We start from the raw sequence: 24,960 nt of genomic DNA on the forward strand, positions 1-24,960 counted from the left end.
ACTGGCCCTGTGATACTTGGTTTCATATTTATAATTTAAATATGGCTTAAGACCTAAGTAATGGTGTACAGTTGGATATATTTTTTATATTGGACTATAACCATTCATGAATTTGGGGTTACTAAATTCCTTAGCAGTGTCCTTTTCCATTTATACATTTTTTTTCCTATCTCCTCTTCATTTTCTTAATGTCTTTGTATTTGCCATGATTGTTGCCTAAACATTTCCTGCATTGATTATTATTTTTTGTTTTGTTTTGTTTTGTTTTACAGACATGGTCTTGCTCTGTTGCCCAAGCTGGAGTGCAGTGGAGTGATCATGGCTCACTGCTGCCTCGAACTCCCGGGCTCAAATGATCATCCTGCTTCAGCCTCCCAAGTAGTTGTTACTATAGATGTGTGCCACCATGCCCAGCTAATTTTAAAAGTTATTTTGTAGAGACTGGGTCTCCCTGTGTTGCACAGGTTGATCTCAAACTCCTGGCCTGAAGGGATCTCTTGCCTCGGTTTCCCAAAGCACTGGGTATTACAGGCATGAGCCACCATGTCTGGCCATGCTTAAAGTGTCTTTAAATTTTTTCTGGCTCCTTTACCAGAAGTGTCCATTATTCAGGAAATAAGCCCCCCCGCCTTTTTTTTTAATCTTGGAATTAGACTTGTGTAAGCACCAGCAATGTGGCCTTTCTTTTCCTTTCTTCTCCTTTTCTTCATTTAGATTGTTGCTAATAGTGAGCATAATACCATGGTTTTGGAATGACCTGTGAATACCTCTGTGAAGCTTCCACTTTGTTTTCCCCTCCCTCTTTCCTCTTTAATTTCTCTGGTTTCCCAGCTTGTATTCAGCACATAGCTAATGGTTAAGGAGTAGTCAATGAGAGGGGCCTAAGGTCAGGTTTTTAAGGGGCCTGAGGTCAGATTTCTGTACTTTCTTAAACTTCTGTTCAATACTATATCTACTTATCACCACAAGTCACAGACTTTATGTCATCATGTATTTTTATTTCTTAATCTTTCTGTTGTTTTCTTTATCCATACCTGAACATATCTGAAATATGCTTTTTTTTTTTTTTTTTTTTTTGAGATGGAGTCTCACACTATCGCCCGGGCTGGAGTGCAGTGGCACGATCTTGGCTCACTGCAACCTCCGCCTCCCAGGTTCAAGCTCTTCTCCTGTCTCAGCCTCCCAAGTAGCTGGGATTACAGGTGCCCACCACCACACCTGGCTAATTTTTTGTATTTTTATTAGAGATGGGGGTTCACTATGTTGGCCAGGCTGGTCTCGAACTCCTGAACTTGTGATCCGCCTGCCTCGGCCTCCCAAAGTGCTGGGATTACAGGTGTGAGCCACGGCACCTAGCCAGAAATATGCTTTTAAATACCTGTTCTTATTTACTCAAGTAAGAGTTTGAAAATCTGAACTGCATACATATTGGGTGTAGAAAGACAGTAAAAGTATGAATGGGTAATGGATAAACATAATTTTTAGGATTGTTCAGCAAATAATTAATGAATCAAGGCATTATATAAGCTGGTATACAATCTGAATGGCAAATAACTAAATGAGCTGTCATTTCTTAGAATGTTCTAAAGAGTGTTTTCAAGAAATACTTTTCAGAAGTGTTTCAAATAAAGTAGGCCCATATTCTCTACTTAGAGAAGGATTTGGGGGAGATACAGGCTATGGGTGACTTTATCCTATGTCATAACTCTTTATCTAAAGGAGGTCCTTAAATCATTCCTCAGATTTCTCTCTTAGTGCCAATAATGATTAATTTTCTAATTATTTTTCATACATCCAATTTTCTACCTCCTTAATTGTATGTATAATTTTTGGGATTTTCTCTAATTTCTTCAAATATTCTTTTAACTAGCCCTTTAGACACTTGAACACTTGATATAGTTATTGTACAGAAAAGAGTTAATGTAGCAGGACTAAGACTGAAATTATTGGAATGGGCTGCTTGCAAAATTGACCTTGGACTGATGTCCGGGAACTCGGATTTGGGAGGGTTCCCATCCACCCTGAGAAGAGTGGTTCATTGTGCCTAAATTGTACAAATAATGTGCTTTATGCTAAAAGTCTAGTTTCCTTCTGGGAGTACGGAATCTTGGCAGATGCTGGCAAGAAGGGGTCCATGTGACCAGTTCTCACTAAAAACCTTAGGAACTGAGTCTCTACCTTCCTTGATACACAACATTTCACATGTGCTGTCCCAATTCTGTCCTGGAGAAATTAAGCATGTCCTGTGTGATTCCATAGGAAGAGGCTCTTGGAAGCTTGCACCTGGCTTCCTCTGAATTTTGTCCATGTGACTTCTCCCTGTCCTTATTCTGCTTTGTATCCTTTCACTGTAATAAGTCACAGCCATGAGAACAGGACAACTCACAGGATGACTGAGTCCTCCTTGTGAATCACCAAATCTGAGGGTAGTCTCGGGAACCCCTGAGACAGATACATATCCAGATAATATAATATCTAAATCATAATACATCTATATAGGTACTGCATATACCTTTTAACTTTTGTTAGTTATTTTATCTCTTTTTTACAAATTAAACAATACAGTGTATATTCTTTGTTGTCTGGCTTTCACTCCAATAATGTTTGTTACACTTATGTATATTACTTTGTGTAGTCATAGTTTGTATTCTTTGCTTTAGAGCATGGCATTATGTGAATATACCCAACTTACTTATCCAATCTACTCCTGGTTGTTGCTGGGTTATTTCCAGTTTGTTGCTTTTATAAATAGTGCTGCTATAAATTTTGTATTACATGTTTTTGGGTGTATTAACATACATATTTCTTTGGTGAGTATCCCAGGAATGGAATTGTTGGGACATAGGTTTACTTTCAGTCCATGTTGCTAGACAGTTTTCCAAAGTGGTTGTGCAAATGTATGCCCCCACCAGCAGGATGGTAGGAGATTTCCAGTTATTTTACATCCTTCTTAAGACTTGGTATTTTCTACACTTTTTCACTTTACTAATTTTGGTACAGGTGTAGTGGAATCACATTGTGGTTTCAATTTGTATTTTCCTGTTGAGCACCATTTCATAGGTTAATTGATCATTTTGTATTTCCTTTTCTCTTAAGTGTCTGCTCAAGTGTTTTCTCCATTTTCTAGTGGATTGTCTCTTGTCTCCTTACTAGTTGTAATAGTTTTTAAATATGTTTCTGATATGCCCTATTTCAGATATATGTATTACAAGTATCTTTTCTCCTCTGTAAATTCTATTTTACTATCATAATAGCATCTTTTGACAGGAAAGAGGTTTTAAGTAGAATTTATCATTTATTCCTTTTTGTTTAGCATATTTCTATCTCCTGTCTAAGAAATCCTTGCCTATTATTTTTTGAAAAAATTGTTTAAATTTTTATTTTTTTTTCTGGTGGAGGATGGTGGAGTCAATCTTTGACTATTGTAACATCATAAAATATGTTCTATATTCTTCTAAAAACTATATTGTTATAACTCTTATATGTAGCTGTATATTTTTTATATAGTGTGAGTTGGGGTCAAGATATAATGTATAGATATGGAAAAACTATCATTTATTGAAAACAGTATCCTTTCCCCTCTTCCCTACAGTTTTACCTTTGTCATAAAAAATGGTGAATGTGTGTGTGTGCATCTATTACTGGAGTTTCTCTTTCACTGGTCAGAATTTTTATTCTTGTGCTATTACCACACTGTCTTCATCACTATAACTTTATATTGGCCTTGATAACATCCAGGAACTGTATTTTAAGAGTAGCCTTGCATATTCTTATTCTTTTGCATTTCCATTTTGTCTTTAGAATCAGATTGTTAATTTTTTTTTAACAAAATTGGGATTTTGATTGCTTTAAGTCTATACATTAATATAGGAGCACTGACATTTTACCAATATTGAATCTTCTAATCCATGAACATGGTGTGTCTTCCCATTAATTTAGGTATTGTTTAATTTCTCTCAATAAGATTTTGTAGTGTTCAGTGTAGAGGTGTAATCTATCTTTCGCCAGATATATTCCTACTCTAATTTTTAAAGATACATTATAAATGACATCATCTTAAAATACTGTTTTGTTGCTGTTATGCTATTGATTTTTGAATATTGATGATATAACCACCTAGCTTCATGAATTTTTTTCTGAAATGGATTATAAGTTAGTTCCCTTAGGTTGTACCAATTTATGTTTTTCCAGTCTCTTCTAAGTATGTGATTACAGCATTATAAATTAGGTTAGAATCTCTATCCTTTCCACAGTTAACAGTGACAGTTTGATCAGTTTATGAATGAATGTTATCACTTCTCTCCTGTAGACGTGGGCATAAATGTAAGGTACCTGCAACAGGCTTCTCAGGAAAGAGAGGGTAATAGGTCAGAAATCTTATCATAAAACAGTTTAATTTCCATAAAAGCAAAATGCTTGAATCATCTTCAGGTCGGTTCTATTTTTTTCCATTTCTCTCTATATCCTAGCATCCCAGTTATCATTCTGTCAAAAATTATTAGACTAGTAATACTCCATATGCAAACAATAATAGTTTGTTACTTTTAAAGCAAAGAAATATTTAACTTTCATCTAACTTGGGGTTGGGATGAAAACAGTGATCATGCACCTTCGAAGGTCCTCAACTCATATCTTTTCTGCTTCGGTGACTTGGCTATTTCTCTAGGAACATGGTGGAGAAGAGTCTACTTATATTAGCAACGAGAGCAGAAAGAGGGGTTCCGGGATCCAATTTGAAGCGAATTAAGATGAAAACAGTAGCCGGGCGCGGTGGCTCACGCTTGTAATCCTAGCACTTTGGGAGGCCGAGGCGGGCGGATCACAAGGTCAGGAGATCGAGACCACAGTGAAACCCCATCTCTACTAAAAATACAAAAAATTAGCCGGGCGTGGTGGCGGGCGCCTGTAGTCCCAGCTACCCGGAGAGGCTGAGGCAGGAGAATGGCGTGAACCCGGGAGGCGGAGCTTGCAGTGAGCCGAGATCGCGCCACTGCACTCCAGCCTCGGCGACAGAGCGAGACTCCGTCTCAAAAAAAAAAAAAAAAAAAAAAAAGATGAAAACAGTTAGACACAGGGTATTCCAGATATAGAGCAGTAATGGGTGAACTGCCACCAACTTTAAGAATAATTCAAGATATTGGGAAAAGACGAATGTTGAAAATTGTATATGTTACTCCTTTTTAATTTCTAGTTCTGATCTTATGCTTGAGAACTATAAAAATATTCAGAACTATTATTTCTACTTTGACTGTAAAATTTACAGACATCCACCAATGAAGTCAGAGTTTCTCATTAGCAAAACATGGTACATTCTTATGCCACTTAGTTATGTCCATCCTTATGACACTTGATAGAATTTTAATCTCTCATCATAATGTCCTGCATCCCGAATTTAAGTAATAAGAGGTAATAATAGCTAGATTCTCTTTGGACTCTGTGCTCTAATATATCAACTCATTCATTCTGGTTAATTCACTTGAATAGGTCCTTCACATTGAAATGTGAGTACCAGGAAAGCAAAGAAGCTATAGAATATGGTCATAAGAATAGCAGTAATTACAATGAAAAGACAATTTGAGCTAAACTGTCTTCCTATCACAGAATTCAGCTGAAGCAAACTCATTTGAATAAAACTGATATAGACACAGACTAGGATTAAATTTAATTTAATTCACATTAGTTTATAGATTATATTTTAAACTGACTGCTTTGTTACTAAAATAAAGTCTTAGCTTTGGCAAAAGTATTCTATATTAGAATATGAAATATATATTACAATATAAATGCACGGTTAAAGAAATAAAAACAACTCTAGTTATTTAATAAATTTGTCTTAACTCACATATTGCTCTGATACTTTTCAAAATTGCAGACAGTACTGTAACTTGTTTGATTAAACATGAAAGCTGAAGCATCTACCTTACGTTTTGTTCAAATTCAATTACCAACTCAACAAATATTTATTGTATCTAATATGACTCTCACTCTGTACTTGTCCCTGGCATACAGTGATGTATAAGACTATTAAATCAGAGTTTCAAACTTGGCTAAATAAGTATTTTTTTTTTGTTTTAGTAAAATGTTTTATTTTCTATTTAAATATGATACTAACATGTAACAATGAACTCTGGCTTCTCCATACAAAATACAACTTTTTCTAAAATAAAGGGGATGGAAAAACAATTTCCAGAGAAAGAGAGAGTGAGTGAGAGAAACACACACTTTGTTCAAGGTACTTTGTCCAAGACTACATTTGGAATGTTTTAAGTTTTCAAAAAAATGAGAAAAAAAACAACAGACTCTTGCATATGGCCTGAACAGAAAATTTGTGTGGTAAAAGGTCACACTACAAACTGGAATGTCTTACGGAGGGACACCAGATTTTCCAGAGAACTAAGTTCTTTTCAGCAAAATTGATCTAAATACAAAGGATATTAGGAAAGCAAGGTTCTAGCTCTTCAGTACTCACAACTGACACTGGAAAGGGGGGGGGGGGGGGGGGACAGTGGAGGGTCTGGCTGTGGGACACATGGAACACAAGACTTGCCCATAGGAGTCATCCAGGACTAAGAAAAGTCCTTTCTAGACCCTTTTCATTCAGCCCAGGGATTCCTGGGCAGGGTTGTCCTTCTCACTGAAAGTGGCTTATGTACTGAAAATGCACCTCGTCCAATAGAAGGAAACCTTTACTGAAGATAGCAAGGGGAGCCTTTTGAACTCCAGAGACTCCTCTATAATATACTCAGTGCTATTTCTAACTCTGGTCACGCAATTTTTAATGTATAATTCATTTTTTTATATTGGGAAATACTTTACCTATCTACCTACATATCCACACAGAAATTTATAAGAGTAAAGTACACACATTTTAAATGTACAGTTCGACAGATTTTTACCTACATAGGCACCTGTGAAATACTGAACCACTCCTTCACCAGAAGGTTCCTTCATGCCTCTTCCCAGTCATATGATTATGCCATTTTGACTATTAAATGTTTCTTCAAAATGCCCTGTCAGGAAACTTTTTATTTTCATATTGAAAAATTTCACACCAAAGCTGACCATACTTGCATGTTAGTTTAAAATGTAGTCAGGCAATAAGTTGATGTTACTTTAATAAATGTGGTAGTTTTTCTTTTTCATTTCATTTCATTTCTTTTTTTTTTCTTTTGAGACAGAGTCTCACTCTGTCACCCAGGCTGGAGTGCAGTGGTACAATCATAGCTCACTGCAGCCTCAAATTCCTAGGCTGAAGCAATCTTCCCGTCTTCCAAGTAGCTGGAGCTACAGGCACATGTCACCACGCCTGGCTAATTTTTTTTTAGTTTTTGTAGAAACAGGGCTAGCTTTTCATATGTGGAAAAAACGCTAAATGTTCAGAGAAGAAAATATATTAGACCTGGGCAGCAACATTAAAAAGCAAGCAAACAAAAAACCCTTAGTTTCTCCCCTGTCCTAGCAATCTTGATCCCGAAAATTTAGTTTTGTTTTTATATATATTTCATTCATAACTGTGTAACATAAATTATGTCCCTCTTAAGTACAAAATTATTAGTATAATGATAAGATAGTTAACACATGTACTGTTTATAATATGTTAAGCACTATTTAAGCACTTCATATATATTTTATTTTATTATTTTAGAGACAGGGTCTCACTCTGTCACCCAGGTTGGAGTACAGTGGCACGATCATAGCTCACCGTAAACTGGAACTTCTGGGCTTAAGCGATGCTCTCGCTACAACCTCCCGAGTACCTGGGACCACAGCGAGCTGCATCAAGCCTGGCTATTTTTTTTTTTTTTTTTAATTTTCAGTAGAAACAGGGTCTTGCTATTTTGCCCAAGTTGATATCAAACTCTTGGCCTCAAGCTATCCTCCCACTTTGGCATTGCAAAGTGCCAGGAGCCACCGTGTCTGGCCTATATATATTTTAATCCTCACAACAATAAGAAGGTGTAAGTACTCTATTATTTAATTTTTGGAATGAGGGTTTACATAATTTTCTCAATACTAAAAAATTCCTAAGGGACACAGTCAATATTTGAACTCAGATAGTATAAGGCCAGAGTCCTTTCTCTTACTCACTACACCACACTACACTGCATTCCTGAGATCCAGAAGTGTAGCAGAGCTAGATTATTAGACAAATAATGGACTATTTTTTACCACTTCAAAGTTTCTGTCAATTATTCTATGCCACATGGTAAGACTGTTTCGAGGATCTCAATCCTCCTATAGTTTAAATATCATGTGATATTTGTCATTGTTAAAATTTGTATCGAGAGAGAGATAAAAGGACACAAACATCTCAGGCAAGAGCAAATAATGAAATAACTGAATAAAAAAAGTTATGTTAGGATAATATATAGCTATCATTTCTCAGTTACAGAAGCATAGCATGACATGTCTAAAGAACTTCAGAGGTCAATGTGGGACCCTTTTACAATTTTGGTTCTACTTTAAATCTGGAAAAACACAGGTGATATAGACCTAAATGCCTTCTTCTATTATCTTTTAAAAACTTCAACTCTCGTTCCTGATCCATAAGCTAAATTTTAAAAATAAAATCCTTATACATCATATGTATCTGTGTATATTTTCTCTTTAACAATTGCTTTTTTAAATAAAAACTATCAAAAGGAATCTTCATATGTGAATTGAAAAAGTATATTTTTTTCTCTTCCATAAAGCTTCTTTATTATTCACAAGAGTCAAGGAGAAAGTCTTTCTTTATTGCCTTACAAATCAGGAGTAAAGCACAAATGCTGATTGGGCAGACTGATGATTAGATGGAGAAAACTGATGTAAGGAAAGATGCCAGTACAAACAGAATATGGCCATTCATTTTTACCCCAAATGAATCAACTACTGGACACAAATGTAGGTCTGCTACTAATTCCGGCAGCAAACCACCCAAAGAACCAACCCTTTGAGGAGGCCCACGTCTGCATGCAGACAGCTTTTTCATGTTTCTCTTGCTAGAATACACCAAGTAGCAATTTCTCCTTTGTTGGCACAGTCAAGTAACTCTTAAATAACGAATTAAAAACACAGAGAATGTAGGAGACTTTCCCCCACTCGGAACTCTAAATATTCATTCAAAGATGCAAATGTTTTCTCTTGTCAAAGAAACTAGGCAGCTAAGCCATAATATGCCAGGTCAGCAGGAATTGCCCTGGCTCTTAGCTAGTCATCACAGATCTGATTTCTCAGAATAAGTTTTTAAAAAAGTAAATGATCTTCAATCTAACTGCACTACTGATGAAGATATGGACCAATCTCTATCCCTATAATCTTATATAAACATGAATTAGCTTGGTTCTTTTTATGTTTGATTGTCTACGATGGAAAGTAATACAGGTTTTTAAACAAGCAACTTGCTATTTTCATCTGCTATTGCTGACCTTTTCCTAAGATATTGGTTGATCAGCAGCACAAGACCTTTCAGACACTAAATGGCAGAAATAAGTCCTTCTAGGGTTTTCTAGATCTTTCCTATTATCATAACAAGATTCCTTCAGTCAAGTACTAGAGGATGGGAAGTAGCACCCCATTACTTGTTAAAGACATCCAAGTGAGTCACAGAACTAACTATAAAAGAAATGTCATATTTAGCCCTGAAGCAGGGAACAAAGTCCTTCCATTTTAGAAAGGAGGTGAGTGTACTTAAAACAAGCAAAAAAAGCAAACCTCTTACCTTTTGTAGCGATGCGTACACACTGGGTTTTAGTTTCCTGATAGAGTAAAAACGAAAAAAAAGAGTCAATGTACAGATAATCTTTCCTGTTTCATAAATTATAATTATTATGAAGATCCATCTGGGGTCATAAAAAGGGATTATAAACAACAGAATTTTAATATTAAGAGAACTTTAAAAAATATGCCTCCCTAGGGATACTTAAAAATCTAAAATAAGAACTTTGAAAAATATTTTAGTTTTTATAGAGACGTAAATATTTGTTTTTACCTTGCAATGAAACAGGTTAGTTTGTGACAAGTAGCATAGCATTCTATTTTCATGCACAGTTCTTTGTAAACTATCAGAAAAATGTATTTGCAAAGCTAATAAAAATCAGGTCCAAATATAAATTTAATTTTCATCTGAGAACTGCAGACTCAGACCAAAGCTGAACATTACATACTTTCATTTGGATCCTAGCATGACTAAAAGGCTAAATGATAGCAGTTAGAAAGATCATCAAAACATTACATCATAGTTGCGGTGTAATTTATCTGTTCTTTCTTTCTTTTAATTTAGCTATTAGGAGTTAAATGTTTCTCAGCACAGATAATTTTCCTCCTCTTGCTAGACAGAGCGGGTATACAAAGTAGAAGCAGTAGGAAAGGACAAGAAAAAAATATGATTATTTTTAATGCTGTCAGGTGGCAGTAGGAGACACATGTCCCTGGCCAGCTACTTTTGGCCCCACTCTTCCTCCTCTAGGACTTAATTGAGTCAGTGTACATCCCTGAATACACAATCTTTAAAGGTAAACGAGAAGAGCATCTTCAACCATGAGCAGCCTCTGACTTTGGAGCACATCTTAGAAGATGCTGTGGCCTTTTTATTTGCTACCTACAAGCCAACCATATAGGCAAGCAAACAACAAAGCTTTGATTCAAAAGCAGCTAATCAATACCCAAAGCTCTCACGGCCCCTGGAGAAATGCAAAAGGATTGTTATGTCTTCCAATTAAACTCTTCTAAGATATAATATGACTGATGCAATTGTATATCACGTATCACTCCCAGGTGCTCACCTTAGGGACTCAATTGCATAAACCCAGCAATTTCCTATACGGCTTTAAGTCCATTAAATGTCATCATTCTATTGGATTTCAAATTGTGAAAATTTCTATCCTCAACATTTGTCTTCCCTCCTATCTCTGTCTGCCAATAAATAAATAAATAAATAAATAAAGTTTTAGGAAAGAAAATCTTCCAAAGAGAACAGCATGAGGCATGAAAGGCCAGGTTGTTTTCTCACATATGGAACTGCCAGTCGTTTCTAATGTCCTGGTGTGTATTCCTCTTCAATATTCATTTGGGATCAGCGGCAGTGTTCAAAAACTACTGTGTCCAAAATGGGAAAAGGAGGGGCAACCAGGGAAACAGAGAGCAGCCTTCTGTAATGGCTCAGCAGCCAGTCATCGCCAGGCTGCCTTTTGTCTAGGTTCAGTCAGATATACCACAGGCGCCCTATTACATTGTAATCAGAGGATTGTTACTTGTTATTTACTATTTGGCTTGAAAACCCTGAAAAGTTTATAAGGTTTTATTAGCCTGCTGTGGAACACACATTCTGTTTATCCTGCAGTAAATTTAATCTCTCGAAGTGTGCCACCACTGAGCAAGGAAGACAGAACAATGCCTGATCGTTACTGAGGGTGGAGTCCCGGCAGCAGCACACCCACCTTTTCAAATCATTTTACTCTCAATTGCTATTGTGGGCTTTCCTGAGGAAGGCTCGAGTAGAAGCAGTTACTAGGAAACAGGAACCCTGTGAAAGGGAACTGGCGTGCGGCCTCAGCCCTACTGTAGCCCCAAAACTGCACACTGTTGAGAACAGAACCCCCTACATGCAAATTTTCTTTTTCTTTTTTTTTTTTTTTCCTTGACAGATGCTACTGAGTATTTATAAAATTTGACTTCAGCTTTTCTTCAAAGCAGGGAAAAAGCAAATCCTGGAGGAAGCTCACCTTCTCCACACTGCTCATCGCCTGGAAATAGATGTTGTATCCTTTGCGTGGAGCCAAAGGAGGGTTCCAAAAGCCTTGGTAGGTCCGATTGTCACCCACAGTGAATGGGGCAGGCTCAGGTAGGTTTCCCGGGGGGAGTTCTGCAGCAAAGTAATAGGGTGCACCCCCACTCATGGCATTTTGGTATGTGACAGGAACCTGGTAGCATTCCATGGCTCCGGCTTCTCTCTTGGTTCGGTGTGGGTGCAGTTCTTCCACAACAATCTGATAAGCACTTTGGGGAAAAGAAAAAAACACACACACACATATATACAGACATATTTAGAGATTTGAGATACTAAGATTTTTTTTTAAGGGGTTGACTATTAACACACCACATTTCAAAGTATTTAAAGTTAGTCTTAACCTGGTACACTCTTTTCAGCTATTTCGCAATAAAATGAAAAATCCACATAGATGCTGCTGTCCCTAACATCACCATAGTTACAAAGAAACTGATAAGAAGAACAATCACCTTAGGACTTTCAACATTTTTAAATGTTGAGGAATGAACCATCCTAATAAGGATTCTGACATTAACCAGAGACACATCATAGATTCAGTTCTTTGTCTGATATTTTTAAATGTTTAAAGTTAACATTTTCCCTTGAAATGTTATTACAGAAAGTCCAGCTCCAAGGTCTAACAGAATGACTGCCTCAGGGCGGTGCTAGAAGCACCCATTTGTGGTTGTCACAGCCTCAGAGACAGAATGTACTGACAGGCTTCTCCACCTCTTGACCTTGCCACAGCATCTACATTGGCTCGGAGCTATGTAGATCTAAAATACAAGTGACATGCGGCAACACGGGCACAGATGGACAGAAATCTGTCCTCACAACCGAAATAGACCGCCTCCTTCTTCTGGAGTTGTTAATAATAAAATGTTACAAATTGTAGAAACAGATGGCATTTGGCCTATTAAAGCTCTAACCTAAACCTTCTGATATCTTTAAGTCTTAAAACTTTTCTATAATTGCAATTACTTTACAAAGGAGAGAAAAAAAAAAAAAAAAAACAAGGCAAATTTAAATAAAGATCCCCACGACGGCTAACAATATTTTTTAACAACTCTGAAACTGGTATATTAACAATATTCTTTTTTAGTAGAAAATTCTTTACGTTAAAATTTTTTCAGGTAAAATATTACCATGAAAGTTGACATTATTATTATAATATATTTTAAAATGTTTTAAAATTCCTAAAAATTCTGGAAAAATATATGTGGTATCTTATGTAAGTTGAACATAAATTGTATGTAGGGCTGCATATTGATATTCAATGGATCTCCAGGAGGAATAGAATACATTCTTTAAAAGACTTCCATGAAAAAGAAAGAGGTGGGTAAGTAGAGGGGAGAGTGGAGGAGAGGGGGAGGGAGAAAGACAGAGAGAGAAGGAGAGAGAGAAAGAGATACACTGAACATGCATCTATGAAAATTAAAACAGTTTAGACTCTGGTATAAAATTCTAATTTAATATAAACTCTTATACCTACAAATAAAAGATCTTCATAGATTAAACAAAAGGACATCAGAAGAAAGAGTTAAATCATAATTTAATTGATAAATTACAGATTTTCTTTTCTTCCTAATTATTCAAGCTCCCATTTTCCATTAAAATATTGCTAATAAATCAGTAGGTTGGTATCCATCTCATTTCCTCTTAAAACATAACAGAACTTGTATTAATGTCAGAAATTGTGATTTGAGCAAGCAAGGCAGAAGTCTATGTTATTTCAAATTATATGTGCTGCATCATTCCCTATACCTCTGCCAAGTTGGGTTGCTAAGCTTCTAAGAATGCTACTGACAAGATGCATGGTCTCTGAGGCATCCATGGAGCAGGCACTTGTCAATTTTAAGATATAGAAAATACATACGTATAGCCCTGGAGAAAGACGAGAATGATCACAGCTGACATATGCTATGTTTTATTTTAAATTTATAATTCATATTTGTATATTATATATTTGCATGTTCTGTGGATACATCCACATATGCATATAAACTCCCTCATACATGCTCTCCAAACAAATGTAACCTTATATTCTTGCCCTAAAGAATAATAATAATTACCTATCCTTGTTAATCATTAATCTAATCCTTAAAAACAGATTCCTCATTAATTATCCCACACCTCTAGAAAAAAAAAACGGAAAATCTAGTGAACATTCAATCTTAACTAATTCTATTACATTGACAGAGATTCTACATTACAAATTAAGCATACTTCATGCAAGACAGCTTGTCTATCCAGATCTATGAGGAGCAAAGTAAATTGCCAGTGTTGGAGAAGAGTAAAGGAAGAAAGGGTGCAATAGGCTCCTTTGGAAAGAGCCTTCAGTATGGTCCCATAGAAAATAAAAATCAACACCTTGGGTTGAACTTTCAGAGTTGGCACTACTCTCAATTAAATGAAAGATAAATTATTTCAATTTTATAAGTTCTAAAATACAAGTGACATGCTTGTTTCATAAAGAATTAAGAAAATGATTTCCACATAATTTATATACAAATATAAATTACAGTGCCATGCACTTTAATCTTATATATCTTTTCTCTACCAATATTATTCATTTATTCTTTGAATGGTCATTACAGAAATGAAGTATTATATTTTTGTTACTACTGAAACAGAGGCAGAAAAATTGAGCTCCCCTTAAAACTTAAACCAGAAGCCTCACTTTGTTCATTCTCTACTTTATACTATAGTGTTACCAACTGAATATTTGTGCCCCGCCCCCAAAATTCATGTTAAAACCCTAATTCTCAAAGTGATAGTGTTTGGAGATGGGGCCTTTGGAAACTAATTAGGTTTAGAAGAGGGGCCCTCACCAAGAATCAAATTCGAGAGCACCTGGATCCTGGACTTCCCAGCCTCCAGAACTGTGAGAAATATTTCTTGTTTAAGCCACCTAGTATATTGTAATGGCAGCCTGAGCAGACTAAGACACATACATACAAAAAGACTCCTGAGAACTGGCTTCCAAGCATATTTTCTAAAACATTCTTTGTGCAATGAGTGACATTAGATAGAAAGCTAGTTGGAGATAACCTGGTCACCACACTCTATAACCCTCCCACTCTACCACCACTCATACCAGGAGAAATGTCTTCATGATACGACATTCACCTCAGTTTCTAGACATTTTTTAACCCCAAATATGTTTAACTCCAAAAGCTGATATAATAGCCATTACACTTTCACATATTATACTTACTTAAACGCCCATTATCCTATTTGAAACCACACTGGAATATGTGGTTTCAAATAGGATAACGGATGTTTAAGTATTTGTGAAATGAATACATTGCTTTTGCCTTTTCTGTTGATATTTTTGCTTAGGACATATCCAAGATACTCTTTTTCTTTCTCCATGAAAGTACATTTTTCATCTGAAAAATCCTGAACATTATTTGAAGAGTAAGAATTTTCTCATTTACCTTTCTTCCTGTGACATTGTATCCATTAATTCATTTTCATTCAACAGTTATATATTTAACAGCTATCATGCAGGCTCTGAGGATAGAGAGGTTAAAAAAAAAAAAACCTGGCTTTCACAGACCTTATATTCACTTTTATTTATTGAAATTTCTAGTGTTCTACCATCTTTAGAATGCTTTCTGCCCCTCTCAAGTTTGATACAGTTTAAAACAACAACAAAACTAAAATATATACTTTCTTTTAAACTCTGTCCACTTGGGAATGTGTGACTGTCCATGGTAAGCATTTAAAATGACTGAGACAGCTACCCAGAAGTAGATCTTCAGAGTCTTTTAAAGTCATCTCTCATACTCCCTTTTGCTTTTACACCCAAACGAAACTGAAATTGTACTACTTTGCTATAACATCACCCAGAAATACCCCTTTCAGTTTAAAATCTTGATATACACCTGTCTGCTGTACTGCTATCTTTCTGTTCTGGACCTCCTCAGCATGCTACCTTTTGAAGATACTGAAGATATGAAAAGTATCTTTCCTTGTACCAGTATCCTTCAAAATCCTCTAGTGGCATTTTACTCTCCTTAGTTGGGCTCAGTCTTTAGTCAGTGTCTTTCTGGACGCATCACTTTGTACATCTATTTCTACCTTTTTCATGCCCATTGAAGAGGCGTTTTTATAACTCACACAGAGGTCAATTGTAATCATGGTGAGTCTTTAAGAAGTATTTCCATTTAGTGAAAAACAGCTATAAAAATAACAAAAAGTCACAATAGTCCATGTTTAAAAGGAATTATCTTTCCTTCATTGTTCAATCTGAGAGGCTGTTCTCTAACCACATTTCCAATTTTTAAATCTGTTTCTGCCCTTGTTATTTTCTTATTTATCAATACAAATTAATTAAAAGACGAAATAAGAAATGAGAAATCACATTAGAAGTGAGTTGACTAATTACACGAAATGGGCTTGTGCTTCTTCATTCTTCTGGTTGTCTAATTACCTAATGGCACTAAACTCTAGCTAGACCTAAATATTATGTGAGCTCAGTATTTTAGCAATTAAAAATATTCCAAAGTCATCATAATATTTTTAATCACTCTACCCATAGTTCATATATTCCCCATTCCTTTTAATAAACTTCAAAAATATTTTTGTAATTAGGTTAAATCAATATATTGGTATCATTAATCTTCATTCAGTACACAAAATGAGACTTCCTTATTTTTAAAAAAATTAAAATGACATATTTTACTACATTATATGGATGTTTCTCAACTTATGATGGTGTTATGTCCCAATAAACCCATTACAAGTTGAAAATATTATAAATTGAAATGAATATAATACACCTAACCTACTGAACATCTAGCTTAGCCTAGCCTACCTTAAATGTGCTCAGAACATTTACATTAGCTTATAGTTGGCAAAATCAGCTAATACAAAACTTGTTTTATAATAAACTGTTTAATATCTCATGTATTACATATCACTAGTCCAGGATAATAGCAACATTAAAATTTGAAGTACATTCAAATTTCAATGGTTTTGCACCATCATTTTAAAGATAAATAATAGATTGAACCATCAAAAGTTGAGGAGCATTTGTAATCTAATTTGAGTAAACATTGGTATGTAGTCATTTTTTTGGTTTTAGAGAGGCCAAATAACGACTTCTCATCATATAATTTCCCCTTGTAAGACTAAGAAAGAAAATGCATAAGGGGATTTTGCCATTTACTTAAAAAGAGACTATGTGATACATATGGTAGATAGTATTCTTAATTTAATGCTTACAAAGTTTGGGGCTGAACCCAAAATTACCTATAATGGCCTGCCATAGATTTCTTTAAAAGCCCATTACTAAGTAAATACTCTGAACATGGTTATACTTTTAGCTTGCACAACCTCTTGGTGATAGCAAAATAACAAGTTATACAGTGGTATATAAACAACCTCAAATTTAATTTAAAATGTCTGCTTAAGGCTTTAGGAGAAATTATCTCACTCCAATATTTTACTATTTCTCTTATAAACAGTCTTCCCAATGTCCCAAAGCTGTGGTTGCTCATACTGCCAATATTTTCGTGCTCCAGGGGGTAAAGATTTAATTATCATCCCTGGTTATCTCTCCAATCCCTGTTCTTTACCTTTACACACCTGAAACACATAAGCTACTTCTCTCCTGACTAATCTCCCTGTAAAAGAAACTAACAGTTACCAAATAAACGCAGCTCAAAATCCTGGCATTAACTTTAATAATTCCTATCTTTAACCAAGTTCTATCTCCCTGTAATTTTTCTTAATAATGCCTTCTAAAATACTGTTTCACTCTATCCTCATTTCTTCCATTCCTTCATAAGTCAAACTCTGTACTTTTTACACTGGGGTTGATAAATTACCACATTCCTTACCTTATATCTCCATTCTTGTTTTATCTCCTGATATTTATTTTCCATTTGAAGCTGGTAAGACCATTGTTACCCAAATATACTAAACATATAGTTAAGAATTTCTGCCTTCTTGTCTAGTTTTTCTACTTCTGCCATGAAGCCTTCTTGAACTATCTTCGTTCCTCAGTACTCTGTCTTCTAAAGGCAATGGAGTAATTTTTAAGGTGAGGATGATTGAAGGGTGACATGGGGGTAGAAGTCATAATCACATGGATGCATGTTTAATCTAGTTCCTAACCCACTGACAACAATTATAATGCCAAAGATTCACTGATCAGAACTGTAAATGGTATTCTCAAAAACTCTAGGGTGGATAAAACAAAAGACCTAGCATTGCTGTCTTATAATATTTATTGCTTATTCAATACATCAGTATGTGGCCATGGCACATTACATGTACCAACATGGTACATTACAAATATGATTTGATATTATACTGTTAAAAATAGTTTTTTAGGTATATGTCTTTTCTTTAGCAGATGATAAGCTTACTACAGAATGTGGCCGTTATATTTTTAGCTCCAGTTCATTTGTTCACCAATATTTATTGAGTATCTGTTACATGTCATGCATTATTTTAAGTACTGAGGTTAAAATAATGAAGATAGTAGCAAAAGTCTGTTCTCATGCAGTTTACATTCTAGTGGTGAGATACAAATAAAAAAAATAAATTCAGAAAACCAACACATATTAAGAAGAGATAAGTGCTCTAGAGAAAGATAAAGCAGGCTAAGGGAAAGAGGGAATGATGGGAATACAGAGTGCTATTTTATATGGGTTGGTCAAGAAATCCCTATGTGATAAAAGTATCCGTTGGGCAGAAATCTGAAGAAAGAGAAGATTTATACTACTGGGGTACATGTATAATCTCTTCCTGCATAACATATTACCCTAAAATTCTGTAGCTCAAAGCAACAAACATTATCTCACAGCTTCAGTGGGTCAGGAATTCGAGAGTTGCTAAGCTAAGACGTGTCTGGCTCAGGGCTTCTCCTAAGGTCATAAGCAAGCTGTGGGCTGGGACTATGGTATTCTAGAGGCCGGAAAGAAGATTTAACAAGAAGGGCATACTTCCTCCTATTTTTGGTTAGAAAAATTATAACGATTCTACCTACTATGATTCTAGAGAATAAACATAAAATTAAAATAACATCTATTTGATCTAATTGGACCACATGACCTTTATGCCCATAAAATAGGGCAAAAAGATTATTTCCATCTCTAGTTAAATTTCAAGATGGTTTTATTTGGAATTCAAGTAAGCTCTAGGTCAGGATAGTGGTTAGGAAAATTAGAACTATTTGGTATCTTTAAATTTATGTAATGAAACAGACTATTCTGCAGGTGCATGAGGATAGCCCCAAATTTTAAAGCTATGTGACCCAAGAAAGACATATAACCCTAATATACATTTGTCTGTTAAGCTATCAGTGAACTTAGAACATCAGACAATTTCTTTTCCTAATTTAACTGTGGCAGAAATGGTGGTTTTGACTTTATTTCATGACTATATTTTTATTATCAAACTAAATAGGTGGTGCTTAATGTTATGAAATGCAAAGCTACCTTAGAATGGGTAGCTTCCTGCAGCACAAAATGGGTAGAGTTTCTATTGGAAAATGCTGAAATAAAATACATATTCATTTATTAACTTTACAATAAACAGTCTCACCACAGAGAAACTATTTTGTGTTTTTACAACATGCTGCTGTTATTTTCATTCTTTGAAAACACAGCTACACTGGGTCAATCTTTTAATAAATGGGACGTTTTATGCATTATAATTTGTAATCATATATTTCCAGGTTAGAGTTTTAATTCATTTATGAAGAAACCTTTTAGAAAGAAAAGAAAAGGAATTATGTATTCTAAGGAATTGATTCTAAATGTAGACAATATTCATTTTGAATACAGTAATGATTGTCAAGTGATGACAGTTGTAAGGATAGATCTTAAAAAGTTGGTAAGGAGATTCAAAGTTCTACTTAAGTCAGGCAACAATGTTCAGTTTTTAGAATGATTATAAAATCAAAAATTAATTTCGTCAAAGAACCACACTTGCCAGCACTGCATAGCACATGTTCTACATTAGCATAGGGAAGCAGTAATGGGTAACAGAAGGACAATGTGGTTGGTGAAACTTAGTGCTGCATTATGCAGAATGGGATTTTTCACCGTGGTCATTACTTCTTATGTAAACACAACACCATGATGTCTTAGAGATTAAAACTTGGTGAAAATATTCATAAGGTAGGCAAAATACACAAAATAACTCCTCTTTTCATAGAGAGAGCATTAGTTTTTTGATTTGGGGTAGCAATACTAAAAATATTTATCACTTAATAACCTCAAAAAACAAAACCTTGAATTCTGAGATGTCTTTTTGCTCTGCTACCACTTCAAATATAAAAGCTACCATCTTCTCTCACCTAAAGTCTCCACTCAAACTCCCTTCCCACGAAGCTTTACACACCCTACTGATCTAAAACCTTATGTAGGAGACACAGCCTTGCCTGCATTGCCATTGCTACTTTCTTAATACAGCCCATTAGCACTTCTCACACAGACTACTCCAGCCTTCTGGATTTTCCCTAGTCCATTCTCTATGTTTCTATCAGAGTGATCTTTCTAAAAATGTAAAACTGCCCATGGTAACTTCTGTTTACAGTCCTTTTGTGCCCACCTTCAGCTTTGGGGCTGGCACTAAACAGCCTCTCCCTTTGTTCCCTGCTTTGTCTCTCCAGCTTCAGCTGCTGTCACTTCTCTCACAGACCCTTCACTCAATGACCTAGGCTGTTTGCAATTCGTAAATGCATCGTGACCTTTGTTCATGCTCATTTCTACCTCTCCTCACAAATTCAGCTCTAGCACCACATTTTCTAGCTGTTATTATTGCACTTATCACACAGCATTGTTACCAGTCATTAATTTAGGAGTCTACCACTCACATGGATGCACATACTAATCGCCTTAAGTAGATTTCTATTTCAAGTATGCAGCTCAGCTCTTGGCACATATAGAATGTTATTGAGTCAACAAATTTATAGAATCCATTGGCGATTTTAGCTTTCCTAATAAAACTAAACACGAAAACTCTATATAACAAGATTTCCTAGTTGTTACGACAGAGGATTGTAGAACTGGAGTTTGTTTGGTATTAGGAAGACCAGACAGAAAGAATACATATTTCCACTGGAGGTGGGATGAACAGATGTTGAAATGCAAAATGGCAAAGGCTAGTAATGCCATAATTAGGGAAGGACAGAACCCAGTATTTAGGGTCTATGACAGCCAGCAAGCTAACTCCTGGATGCTCTCAGAAGATTTAGTTGGGTAATATGTAGTTCTGGTTTATTTGGGAAGGTGACGGGGTGGCAGGGGGAAGGGTCACAGAGTAGAATAGCATCAAGCATTAGCAGAGAAGAGATTTTGATAGACTGACATAAACAAAGAAAAAATTGAGTGGAAAGTAAAATTTCTTCAAGTACATTTGAAGTGAGTGATGGGAATCCAATCAAAGATTTGAGATACCAGACCGTAAACTCAATGGTAAGGAAAAATGATTACATTAAATTGAATCTTCATTTTCAAAAAATTAAGGCACTGGATCAGATAAGCCTCACGATAAGCCTACAGTTGCTGATAGGGAGACTGAAAGTAGGAATGTGGTCAGAGGAAAGAAAGACAGCACAAAGGATTCAGAGGGTAAAGGAGGCAGGGCTCATCTGAAGCCAGATTACTTGACTAGACCAGTCTGGTCCCACCACCTGGCACCCACCTGTAGGTGAACTGGGTAAGTCATTACAAAAACTAAAAGATGGACTTGGTGGGATTAGCATATCAGTTAGAAAGCAGATTTTATTTTCCTGGTAGTAACATTCACTTCAAAAAAAAATCTGTTGTTTATATTAATTATTAAATTACTTCTTCTTGTAATATTCCAGGATTTAAATTTATTTTTCTGAGCACTAATCTCCAACAATGTATAATTTGAAGTTCTCAGCCTCTGGCTCAATTCTAGAAAAGGTCAAAAATCTTGCCAACAAATACAAAGATGAGTGTTTCTAATTGGTCATTAGAAATTATATAAAGGTAATAAAGTAAAAGGCTTTAAATTTAAAAATGTATATCAATAACATACTGAGTTAACAAAATTCCTGAACACCAGCTATGAGCAAAGGATTTACAAGGCTGCAGGCACCTCTGATGGTCTATGACAAACCTGGGCAAAGATTCTGTGTTTCGTTATGGTCATTTTATCTTTGATTTACAACACCTTGCACAGTGACTGGCATAATAAATGATCAATCAATGTTTGTGGAAAAAATTGATTAAGTGAATAGTTAATGTAAGTTGCATTATACAGTACAGTTATGCAAAAATAATAAAAATATGCTGTGTTTGCAACTTACGTAAAATAAAGTTGAATTCACCCAAATATCTAACTCTTAAAAGACAAATGCAAGTAGCTGGTAGCTGATTTAAGCACCAGTAACAGAAATGAACACCTAAAAAGTAAATTTTATCACAGGTAGGAACATGTGAATGACCTTGATTACTTGTCAATAGGAAAAGATGTTGAGTGCAGGCATTTTCTCTTTCTACTTTGGATCAGCAATCAGATTCACTCACAGATCATTGATTCATGAACAGCACTATATACTTACTTTGAATTTTCAAGTAGCCAGTGTTTCATAAGTGTTTATATTACAAGTACACCCTCAGCCATCTCTTTTTCTCTGGTATAGTGTTCTCATGATTTTTAGCCAGACAAGACTCAAGAGTTTCCTTTATGATTTGTATTCTTTTATCAATACATTTTTTAAATTAAGAAAAAATATTTCTTCATTTCCAGTGATATAGGATTATTTTTGGTAATTTGGATGGCTAATATGTGCTCATGAAGTCAAATGTATTCCTTTTACACAAACAACAAACACTAGTTTTATTTTTAGCTGAATATGTAAATGACTTGATATAAACCAACTATGAAGTGCCTACATGGATTTCTGTGCCTTCATTTATTTCTCATTAGAAGTTTGATAACAAAATGTCCACAAAATCACGTTTCAAATGGAAACTTGTTTAAGTTTTGGATATTCATCTAATTACAAATGTGCAGAAATTAAAATGGTTGTAACAATTTGACTCAGTTCCTAACAATCACATGGCTCACAATTTTCTGAAAGATGGGGATGTTAGATAATATGAGACTTTACTGTTGAAAAGATAAAAAAAATGGCAAACTGAATATTCAATTTACTATGGAATACTTGATAAGGAACAATTCTGGAATTAAAAGGTCAAATAAGCTTCATGTGTTATAACTATTCTGCTTTTATTTCCTCAAAGCTTCTTATTTTTCAATCATTCATATGAAATTATTCATAACTGATTTACTGCATTGGACAGGAGTTATTTTCTCATCCTATTTCTGACAAATATCTTCAAAGCTCTTATAACATAGATACCAAGAGAGGAAGTGAAATGAAATGGGACTGGGGGTGGGGGGGAAAGGCCAATGCTCTTAAGTCAAACCGCACAGAGAGGTGAATGGTTCAGTGCATGAATATCTCAAAAATGCCCTTAGAATTTTGCTCCTAACTACAAGTCTGTCTGCAGGCTTTGTCCAAATGAAAAACTAACAAACCAAAGCAAACCAAACTAAACTAAACAAAAATAAAACTTTCCTGAGAGAAATTCTCCAATGAATGTCTCTTTGAAATGAACCACTTTATTAGCTGCTAAGCAATCTTCTGGCTCCTTTTTCTTTAACTCCTACAGTAAAAGAAAAAGTACCCCCCAACCCTGCCTACCTAGTTTCTTATATCTCAGTTTCAGTTACCCATGTTTCAATTACCCACCGTCAAACTCATCCAAAAATAGGTAAGCACAGTATAATAGGTATTTTGAGAGAGAACATAATCACCTTTTATTAAAATATACAGTTGTTCTATTTTACTATTAGTTATTGATTGTTGTGAATCTCTTACTGTGCCTAATTTATAAGTTAAACTTTATCATAGGTTTGCATATATAGAAAAAAACATAGTACAGTCTGTATAGGGTTTGTTATTTTCTCTGGTTTTAGGCATACTTGGGCATCTTGGGATGTACATACCTGTGGATAAGGCAGAACTATTGTAGTTTTCTCCTCTTACCTGATAGGAGCACCTTTGGCTTGTGCTGGTCTCAACAATACAGTTATTGTGGTGGCAGTTTCATTGAGAGAGGCATCAACTCCTTCATAGTCAGGTAAAGTTGGAGCTGATGAGTGATTGATGAGATAAAAAAAGGTTCAATTAATTTACAGTAATATATCATAGGTCAGAATGAATAGATGATCTTAAGTTAGGGAAAAAAAATTCACCTAATTATCTACAACGTATTTTGTTTTATAGCGTAACATCTCCAAATGAATTTCAACACTGGGAACTTGAAATATCAAAAGCTAGAAAACCAAGATTTGCTGTGGAAATTTAAATAATCGTCTGGCAATTTATGACACACATTTCAAATATTTTGTGAAGATGCTTTCCTTTTAGTTTCCTGAGACCTTCAAGTGAGTAATGATGGGAGGAAGGGAAGGTAGTAACTGAGAAGACCGGGCAGTAGTGCTTATGGAGTCACATAAGGAGATGAGGAGCTATGAATAGCAAGAGCTGAGGTCAAGGGCTGCCTGGTGAAACAGTGTCGTTTCCGATCTTATAATGTAGAAAGACACAATATTCTTATCCTAATGTTTTTCACAACTCTGGTCACAAGAGAAACATATCAAGAAGTGTGGTGAATGATAATGGAAATCTTAGTTTTTGTTCATCAGGGACATTAGTTGCCAGATTCTTAAAAAGAATAAATTTATAAATTTTTAAAATATTTGATAATGCTTAATTGGGGACTAGGATCTTGAGGGGGAGAAAGAGTTACCTCAAATAGCTTTGGGTGACTTCCATGTAGAAAGCTGTTTAAGGAGTATATACTCAATGAAATGTGTGCATTATATATTCATTGAACATTTACTGAATATATACTATGTGCCAAGTTTTATGAGAAATGCTATGAATATAAAGACAAAGCGTGGTCTCTGATATTTATAGAATTAAAAGTAGGAATTCACATTTTATGAAAAGTAAGAGTCTTATACACAAAAAATTATATTAAAATGTTAGTGGCCAAAAGTGGAAGACCATTTGCCAAAACAGTGGTTCTCAAACTTGTAAGATCAGAATCACCTGGAGGGCTTCCTAACACAGAGATTATAGCCCCTCTACCCTAGAGTTTCTGATTCAGTATTTCTGGGGAGGTACCTGACAATGTTTATTTCTA

The 24,960-nt window shown here is 35.2% G+C and overlaps 1 protein-coding gene across 9 annotated transcripts in view; it reads right to left on the reverse strand.

The window, feature by feature from the left end:
- Positions 1–24,960, reverse strand: part of PTPRK (protein tyrosine phosphatase receptor type K) — a 557,269-nt gene that overhangs the window by 90,764 nt on the left and 441,545 nt on the right. For all 9 annotated transcript variants that reach the window (XM_032158857.2, XM_032158849.2, XM_032158831.2 and 6 more), the window contains exons 11-13: positions 23,796–23,901; positions 11,703–11,976; positions 9,701–9,737 (exon numbers count right to left, since the gene is read on the reverse strand). In XM_032158857.2, coding sequence (XP_032014748.1) covers positions 9,701–9,737; positions 11,703–11,976; positions 23,796–23,901 — 417 coding nt within the window. The remainder of the gene's footprint in view (positions 1–9,700; positions 9,738–11,702; positions 11,977–23,795; positions 23,902–24,960) is intronic.

This window comes from Hylobates moloch, unplaced genomic scaffold (genome assembly GCF_009828535.3).
Source record: "Hylobates moloch isolate HMO894 unplaced genomic scaffold, HMol_V3 SCAFFOLD_2, whole genome shotgun sequence".
Taxonomy (NCBI): Eukaryota; Metazoa; Chordata; class Mammalia; order Primates; family Hylobatidae; genus Hylobates; species Hylobates moloch.